Source organism: Tachysurus vachellii, chromosome 10 (assembly GCF_030014155.1).
Source record: "Tachysurus vachellii isolate PV-2020 chromosome 10, HZAU_Pvac_v1, whole genome shotgun sequence".
Lineage (NCBI taxonomy): Eukaryota > Metazoa > Chordata > Actinopteri > Siluriformes > Bagridae > Tachysurus > Tachysurus vachellii.
The window spans coordinates 3,360,001-3,370,000 of NC_083469.1; the positions used below are offsets into that span (position 1 = coordinate 3,360,001).

Consider the following 10,000-nt stretch of genomic DNA (forward strand, 5'->3'; position numbering starts at 1 on the left):
GGCGTGTCCACTGTAGCAGAGGATTTGTCCAGGCCCCTCCCCTCCCTGCAGGAAGCTCTGTCAGAAGTGGAGGACATGCTGGAGGCGGAGTCAGCGGCTCGTCACGTCCTTCTGTCCAGGGTCATGGAGGTAACTGTTCCTCTGCTGTGCAGCTACGTGTGTCGATGGGGTGAAGAGGATGCTCGGGGGTTTGAGGGGCAGAATGGGGCATCATGCTCCTCTCTCACACCCTCACACACCAACACCCTACTGGGGCAAATCCTCACCATCATCCATGCCCACATGGGCAGACACGAATGCAGCTGGATGAAACGGATTGCAGGTGAGTGAGACGTAAGCAAATTGGTATCAGATTAAAATAAAATTGACCTGAGTAGAGAAAATAAAAAAGTTAACTAAATAATAAATAAAAACAAATAATAAAAATAAATTATGAAATATAAATGTTTTGGAAGATTATTTATTAAATATTATTACAGCATATTTTATCCTGACCTTAAAACCTGTGAAATATTAAACCTTTTTTTAATAACATGATGTCTGATATAACTTGATGAGAGAAAAATAGTTTTTTAGTATTCCGTTAATATGTTAAAAAAAAGCATTTAAATAAATTTTTAAATAATTTTTGAAAATTCTATTTATTATATTCTATAAAAAGCATTTTCAAAAACCTTTATGAAGAAAGTTAAAACAAGGTCCGTGACGTCGCCCGGTATGGCGCAACCGCGGCCCCACCCTGGAGCCAGGCCCGGGGTTGGGGCTCGCATGCGAGCGCCTGGTGGCCGGGTCTTACCCCATGGGGCCCGGCTGGGCTTAGCCCGAAGGAGTGACGTGGGGCCAATCTCCTGTGGGCCCACCACCTGCAGGAGAAACCGTAAGGGGCTGGTGCATTGTGGATTGGGTGGCAGTCGAAGGCGGGAGCCTCGGCGACCCAATCCCCGGACACGGAATCTGGCTCTAGGGACATGGAATGTCACCTCGCTGGGGGGGAAGGAGCCTGAGCTGGTGCGGGAGGTTGAGAGATACCGACTAGATATAGTTGGGCTCGCCTCCACGCACAGCTTGGGTTCTGGAACCCAACTCCGAGAGAGAGGCTGGGCCTTCTACTACTCTGGAGTTGCCCGCGGTGAGAGGCGGCGGGCTGGTGTGGGCTTGCTCATAGCCCCCCAGCTCAGCAGCCATGTGTTGGAGTTTACCCCAGTGAACGAGAGGGTCGTTTCCCTGCGCCTTTGGGTCGGGGAGAGGTCTCTCACTGTTATTTGTGCTTACGGGCCAAATGGCAGTGTAGAGTACCCGACCTTCTTGGCATCTCTGGGAGGGGTGCTGGAAAGTGCTCCGACCGGGGACTCCGTCATTCTACTGGGGGACTTCAACGCTCACGTGGGCAGCGACAGTGACACCTGGAGGGGCGTGATTGGGAGGAACGGCCCCCCTGACCTGAACCCGAGTGGTGTTCTGTTATTGGACTTCTGTGCTAGTCACAGTTTGTCCATAACGAACACCATGTTCAAGCATAAGGGTGTCCATCAGTACACAAGGCATCAGGACACCCTAGGTCGGAAGTCGATGATCGACTTTGTGGTTGTTTCATCTGACCTCCGGCCGTATGTCTTGGACACTCGGGTAAAGAGAGGGGCGGAGCTGTCAACTGATCACCACCTGGTGGTGAGTTGGATCCGATGGCCGGGGAGGAAGTTGGACAGACTTGGCAGACCCAAACGTACTGTGAGGGTCCGCTGGGAACGTTTGGCTGAGTCTCTGGTCAGAGAGATCTTCAACTCCCACCTCCGGCAGAGCTTCAACTAGATCCCGAGGGAGGTTGGAAACATTGAGTCTGAGTGGACCATGTTCTCCACCTCCATTGTCGACGCGGCCGCGCGGAGCTGTGGCCGTAAAGTCTCCGGTGCCTGTCGTGGCGGCAATCCCCGAACCCGGTGGTGGACCCCGGAAGTAAGGGATGCCGTCAAGCTGAAGAAGGAGTCCTATCGAGCCTGGTTGGCTCGGGGGACTCCGGAGGCAGCTGATAGGTACCGGAGGGCCAAGCGAGCTTCAGCCCGGGTGGTTGCAGAGGCAAAAACTCGGGTCTGGGAGGAGTTCGGTGAGACCATGGAAAAGGACTATCGGTTGGCCTCGAAGAAATTCTGGCAAACCGTCCGCGCCTCAGGAGGGGGAAGCAGTGCCCTGCTCACACTGTTTATAGTGGGATTGGGAATCTGCTGACTTCGACTGGGGACATTCTCGGACGGTGGAAGGAGTACTTCGAGGATCTCCTCAACCCTACCGACATGTCTTCCACTGAGGAAGCAGAGGCAGAGGGCTCAGTTGAGGACTCGTCGATCCCCCAAGCTGAGGTCACTGAGGTGGTTGAGAAGCTCCTCAGTGGCAAGGCACCGAGGGTGGATGAGATACCTCAAGTCTCTGGATGTTGTGGGGCTGTCTTGGTTGACACGCCTCTGCAACATCGCGTGGCGGTTGGGGACAGTTCCTCTGGACTGGCAGACTGGGGTGGTGGTCCCTCTGTTTAAGAAGGGGGACCGGAGGGTGTGTTCCAACTATAGGGGGATCACACTCCTCAGCCTTCCCGGAAAAGTCTATGCCAGGGTACTGGAGAGGAGAATCCGGCCGATAGTCGAACCTCGGATTCAGGAGGAACAATGCGGGTTTCATCCCGGTCGTGGAACACTGGACCATCTCTATACCCTCACCAGGTTGCTGGAGGGTTCATGGGAGTTTGCCCAACCAGTCCACATGTGCTTTGTGGATCTGGAGAAGGCATTCGACCGTGTCCCTGGTGGTGATCTGTGGGGGGTGCTCTGGGAGTATGGGGTCAGGGGCCCTCTGCTAAGGGCTGTCCGGTCCCTAAATGACCGGAGCAGGAGTTTGGTTCGCATTGCCGGCAGTAAGTCAGACTTGTTCCCGGTGCGTGTTGGACTCCGGCAGGGCTGCCCTTTGTCACCGGTTCTGTTCATTATTTATATGGACAGGATTTCTATGCGCAGCCGGGGGCCGGAGGGAGTCCGGTTTGGGGACCACGGGATTTCGTCTCTGCTTTTTTTGCAGATGATGTTGTCCTGTTGGCTTCTTCAAATCAGGACCTTCAGAGTGCACTGGGATGGTTTGCAGCCGAGTGTGAAGCGGCGGGGATGAGAATCAGCACCTCCAAGTCCGAGGCCATGGTTCTCAGCCGGAAAAGGGTGGCTTGCCCCCTTCAGGTTGGTGGAAAGCCCCTGCCTCAAGTGGAGGAGTTTAAGTATCTTGGGGTCTTGTTCACGAGTGAGGGAAGGATGGAGCGGGAGATCGACAGGCGGATCGGTGTCTCTTCTGCAGTGATGCGGTCGATATACTGGTCTGTTGTGGTGAAGAAAGAGCTGAGCCGCAAGGCGAAGCTCTCTATTTACCAGTCGATCTATGTTTCTACCCTCACCTTTGGTCATGAGCTTTGGGTCATGACCGAAAGGACAAGATCCCGGATACAGGCGGCCGAAATGAGTTTCCTCCGCAGGGTGGCTGGGCGCTCCCTTAGAGATAGGGTGAGGAGCTCGGTCACTCGGGAGGAGCTCAGAGTAGAACCGCTGCTCCTCCACATTGAGAGGGGTCAGCAGAGGTGGCTCGGGCATCTGTTCCAGATGCCTCCTGGACGCCTCCCTGGGGAGGTGTTCCGGGCATGTTCAACCGGGAGGAGGCCCCGAGGAAGACCTTGGACACGCTGGAGGGACTACGTCTCTCGGCTGGCCTGGGAACGCCTCGGTATTTCCCGGAGGAGCTGGAGGAAGTGTCTGGGGAGAGGGAAGTCTGGTTGTCCCTGCTCAGACTGCTGCCCCCACGAGCCGGCCCCGGATAAGCGGTAGAAGATGGATGGATGGATGGATGGATGGAAAGCATTTTTCCATTTCAGATGAGATTAGTAAAAATTAAATATATAAATGTATTAAAATTAAGATAGTAAAATTATTGTGCATTATATATATATATATATATATATATATATATATATATATATATATCTATATATATATAAATATATATATCTCTATATATAATATTTAATGATATTTAATGATATTATTTTTAAAATTAATTTTTAAATTGGGGGCACGGTGGCTTAGTGGTTAGCACGTTCGCCTCGCACCTCCAGGGTTGGGGGTTCGATTCCCGCCTCCGCCTTGTGTGTGTGGAGTTTGCATGTTCTCCCCGTGCCTCGGGGGTTTCCTCCGGGTACTCCGGTTTCCTCCCCCGGTCCAAAGACATGCATGGTAGGTTGATTGGCATCTCTGGAAAATTGTCCGTAGTGTGTGATTGCGTGAGTGAATGAGTGTGTGTGTGTGCCCTGTGATGGGTTGGCACTCCGTCCAGGGTGTATCCTGCCTTGATGCCCGATGACGCCTGAAACAGGCTGGCACAGGATCCCCGTGACCCGAGGTAGTTCGGATAAGCGGTAGAAGATGAATAAATGAGTGAATGAATATTACAAATTAAAATGGAAATTGTAAAAAAAAATGTTATTTTCATTTATTTTTACATAATTGTAATGGAATACTAAAAAAGTTTTTTTCTCAACAAATCTTAATGCCATTTATTTATTTATTTACTTACTTACTTACTTACTTATTTTTAATGGAATCGTCAAAGTAAAAAACTGACATTAAGGTTAGACTTTTTCTCACTTGAAATGAGAACTATAGTTTAAAAGAAATGGTTCCATTTCGTCAGAATCTTTGAGAGGAAATGATGAATGTGAATATTTATCTGTCAGACCAGGTATATACAGTATATATTAAATAATTTTAAAATATGCAGATAAAAATAACAGCCTTTAAAAAAAAAACATTAGACATTTCAGATTCCTGTCAATTTTCCCCCAACAGCAGAATAAATATTTTCTCTTCTGGTGTTTTATAAACTCTTTTCCAAAGCATTCGTCCAGCCGCTGGTCCGTAAGTCAGAGCCCGGTCTCCTGACGAGTCACTTCCTGCCTCTGATGGAGAAGCTGAAGAAGAGGGCAGAGTCAGTGGTGCAGGAGGAGGAGCGCATGAAGACGGAGAGGCGTGGAGATGTGGCGGAGATGGAGTTGGCTGTGCAGGAGAAGTTTGCTGTGTTGGTGCAGGACATCTATGCTTTTTATCCCCTCCTTATATTGTTTGTAGAACGTCACAGGTACGAGGCAGTGCATGAACACAAAACCGATCAAATATGTATATATGAAAAATAAAGAAATCACATTTCTGTCTACTGTTTATTTATGGATGAAATTTTTGTAGTATTTATGTTTTTCTTTGTAAGAGGGAAATAATTCATGATATATTCATAAATGTGGCATGATTTTGCATATTGATTTTTCTGACAGGATTCTGTGGCTGAGGCAGAAGAGCGTCGACGCTGACAGACTCTTCACTCTGGTCGCTGACGTGTTCACTTTCTGGGCCAAATCTCACGTGAGCTGCTTTGACAATCACTCAATCACTCATTCGTTCATTTTCTACCGCTTATCCGAACTACCTCGGGTTACGGGGAGCCTGTGCCTATCTCAGGCGTCATCGGGCATCAAGGCAGGATACACCCTGGACGGAGTGCCAACCCATCGCAGGGCACACACACACACACACTACGGACAATTTTCCAGAGATGCCAATCAACCTACCATGCATGTCTTTGGACCGGGGGAGGAAACCGGAGTACCCGGAGGAAACCCCCGAGGCACGGGGAGAACATGCAAACTCCACACACACAAGGTGGAGGCGGGAATCGAACCCCCAACCCTGGAGGTGTGAGTTGAACGTGCTAACCACTAAGCCACCGTGCCCCCCGCTTTGACAATCGAATAGAAATAATTAGAAATAAGACGTGATAGCAGTACGTGATGTGCAGTACGTTACCTTTAATTTCTACTTTCTGTATTTCTGTTCATACTTTTCTGTAATTAAAGTGTGAACTTCCAGTTCTATAGAAAACCGTTTAAACACGTTTCTAGAAATTTCTTCATCATTTGGACCTTGAAATATTGGCTGTTCTGTCGGCAGATCGTTTTTAATTTTCATTTTCAGACTTTCTAAGAGATAATATTGAAATTTTTAAAAACTGAAAATGAGTAAAATGATATAAAACTAGTTAAATAATCATATATTTGATCTGTGACATAAAGTTTCCCGCTTTTTAGATTTGTCCATCATTTCTGGACACTGTAAGATACTTTAAGTGATTAAGTCTATTTCCAAACCTAATAATTCAAAGAAATTGCGTTCTGATTGTTTTGATTCCAGCACACAGTCATTTTGTTGGTGTTTGTCTGAAATCTGACGGATCTGTCAGCGTGTTTCGTGTGATTTATGACACGCCGTTTCTTCTCGAGTGCAGAATTGAGAGGGAAAAAAAACCCAACATTTAAATGAATGTGTTGCTGATGTGGGGCTCTGAGATCTCGGAGGCTTTAATTAAGTGTCAGCGTGTTAATGCGGATTAAAGTTAGTGAGAAACGTTGGGAGGGAAAACATTTTAAAATACTGAAGGAATAGAAATTAGTGTGGGAATGAAAAGCTTTTCTCAGGCTTAGGACTTTCCAAAGAAACCATTTTCAGAATTTTGGGAAACTTATTACTGAGAAAATGAGTTTTAGTTTATTCAATTTACAGCAAAATCAAGCTCCTACAAATGTAATCCCAGTCTTTAATACCAGGCTTTTACAGTGTTGACTCCACACGGCGGTGTTGAACGTGTACAGTGCGAAACCACATGCTGTTAGAATGTTAGGGCTAGTCGCTTAGCAACAGAAACCCGATCAGAACCCGAACAGCGCCTCTGTGCCTCGTATCAGGTGAAAACCAGGACGTAGAGACACTTAACACAAAACGACTCTGTAGATAGAGTCAGGAGACAAAACGCTGAACATCACAGAAGTGCGCGGTGTAGAGAGGGGGAAATACGTCATGCTGAAACATTAGAGGAAGTCGGATACGGACGAAGGAACGTCTGGTGGACTACAGGACAAAGTTAAACAGAGCAAAAAAGATGAGAAAGCTGTGAAAGATAACAGAAGCTGCTCGGGTGCAGAAGCACAGAGACGAACTTTTTTCCTCACTGACGTGAAAGCGTGAGACGAGACGTTATTTAAAGCGGTCGCACGCCGGATTTATCCAATCAGGGTTGTTGATGCGTGAATATGCAAATGAGAAGAAGGTTACAGCAGGGTTTAGGAATGTACAGTGTGACACAAGGGCAGATTCTGAAGAGCCAGTATTCAGTGTTAACCCCGGGGGCAGTAGGAGTGGTGTGATACCTCTGACCATATAAACACAGGATTCTGTTCAGTTTATAATCACACAGGGAAATATTTCAGGTGGGAAAATCCTTCATTGGTGCTAAATGAATCTGTTTGCATTGAATCCTACCTTTATTTATCACTTTCTGCTTATACTTCATGCACATATTTTTATCCACACTATCAAATCAGGGCTGAATGTAATGTCATCGCTGTGTGTTGTTTCCTGTTGTAGAATTTTAAGTGGGAGGAGCAGAACTTTGTCGTACAGAATGACATCAACAACACAACCTACCTGGTGAACAGCAGGAACAGCCACATGACAAAGGTTTCTTTCTGTATTTAAATCTGTACTTAAAGCTTAAATCTGTACAACTCTTTAGTCCCAAACAATGATTTAAGTTCTAAAGAAAGTTAAACTGGTAGCTGGAATATAAAGTTGTAATTTGTATTAACTTGTACACACTCAAACACACACACACGCGCGTACACACACAAACACACACGCATACACAGGCATACACACACACATACACACACACATACACAAGCATACACACACAGGCATACACACACATACACAGGCATACACACACACATACACACACATACACACACACATACACAGTCTCACACACACACACACACGCATACACAGGCATACGCACACACATACACAGGCATACACACACACACACATACACATGCATACACACAGGCATACACACATACACAGGCATACTGTACACACACACATACACAGTCTCACACACACACACACACAATATACAGGCATACACACACATACACAGGCATACACACACACATACACAGGCATACACACACACACACATACACAGGCATATGCACACACACATACACAGGCATACACACACACAGGCATATACGCACACATACAGTCGCACACACACATACACAGGCATACACACACATACACAGGCATACACATACACAGGCATACACACACAGGCATATACGCACACATACAGTCTCACACACACACACACACACACAATAGCGCACACACATATACACAGGCATACATACACACACATGGTGTTCACACACATACACACACACACAACTAGGCACACACACAGGCACACACTCACACATACACACACGTGGTGCACACACACACGGCACACACACACACATACACAGGCATACACACACACACACACACATACACAGGCATACACACACACAGGCATATACGCACACATACAGTCACACACACACATGGTTCACACACACATACACAGGCATACATACACACACACATGGTGTTCACACACACACAGAGGCAGGCACACACAGGCACACACTCACACATACACACACATGGTGCGCGCACACACACACACACACACACACATAGTCAGGCACAAACACACACCCACACACACAAACAGAATGCAGAAAAACCAACATTAAAGTGTGTTAGTAAGATGTTGGGCTTCCCCAATCCACCAGAACATCTTCAGGATTAGTATTGAATCTACAGAGTCTTTAGATCCATACTGGAGGAACAGAGAACTCAAGTGTTCTCTCAGTAAAGACGTCCTTCCAGAGTCTCACACAGATGATCAGTAAGGTTTAGTACCCTGTGGATGGGGCGGAGTCACCCAGGTACAGACCACGCCCACCAAACGATTCAACTTGATTCTGATTTGCAATGAAGCTTCATTTCTCTTGGAGTAAAAGCTAAATAAAGCCAAACCATGTTAGCAAAATAAATAAAGTCCCCCATTTGGCATTCAGAGACATTTTCCTCCTGTATTATAATAAATAAAACGTTAAAAATCTATTTGGACAACTGACTGGTCGCTGAAGCCGTGTTTTCTTTTGAGCCGTTGAAGTAAGAACGTAGTCAGAATTTATCATGATCAATATCAAATATTTACAACTTGCAGAGAGTGTGTGACGAGGAGAGGAGGAAGGTGAAGAGGAGCAAAGACGAGCGTTACTCCGCCCACACTTCTCTTATCGTGGCCTCTCTGAAGAAGCTCATCTCCGTCGGACTGAATCGATGCTGTCAAGGAGATCGAGGCCTCGAGATCGTTACTCTCGCCAAGAACCGCTTCTCTGAGGTAGATGGCTTCATGCTTTGGGAAATGGTCATGTGATGTCAGATTCATCTAGAATTGTGCATAACAGCAGCTTTGTTTCAGGTGTCTGTTGAATAATAATTCCGTCTGTTGAATAATAATTCCTCAATCTTAATTCTTTAACCGACTAATAAACAATAAAAAAATTATTTACATTGGTCCCTGAAAATTGTTTATGAATCTTCTTAGATGCTTTTGTTGCCATGGTAACATAAGTCAGTTGACGCTCGTACTCGTGACGAGAGACTGGAAAATCAATGCGGCGGATTTCAGTTCAAAACGAACCGATGTAACCGCTGCAAGATTCCAGTCGCCATACTATAAAGTCTTTACTACTTGTTGCCATAGCAACGACATTTATCAGCAGGGGAAGCAACTAGCATGACAACCGACAACTAATCATTTTTTTGCGGCTAAACCTTTCAGCACTGGAAGACTTTCAGCACTGCATCTCACTCCCATTGGTAGTCGCTCAGTATTTCAACGTAGCTTTGTCGCATCGCTGACGTGAACACGCCCACATTTGGTTTCCAGCGCTGGCTTCCGCTCGTGTGGCAGGAAGCTGGAGCTCTTATTACACTGCTCAAAAAAATAAAGGGAACACTTAAGCAAC

General features: G+C 46.6%; 1 protein-coding gene across 6 annotated transcripts in view; it reads left to right on the forward strand.

Moving 5' to 3' along the window:
* ryr2b (ryanodine receptor 2b (cardiac)) overlaps positions 1–10,000 on the forward strand; it is a 112,555-nt gene that overhangs the window by 68,690 nt on the left and 33,865 nt on the right. For all 6 annotated transcript variants that reach the window (XM_060878933.1, XM_060878927.1, XM_060878929.1 and 3 more), the window contains exons 66-70: positions 1–322; positions 4,917–5,157; positions 5,348–5,435; positions 7,491–7,583; positions 9,193–9,369. The exon at positions 1–322 is cut by the window's left edge and continues 5 nt beyond it. In XM_060878933.1, the coding sequence (XP_060734916.1) occupies positions 1–322; positions 4,917–5,157; positions 5,348–5,435; positions 7,491–7,583; positions 9,193–9,369 (921 nt within the window). The remainder of the gene's footprint in view (positions 323–4,916; positions 5,158–5,347; positions 5,436–7,490; positions 7,584–9,192; positions 9,370–10,000) is intronic.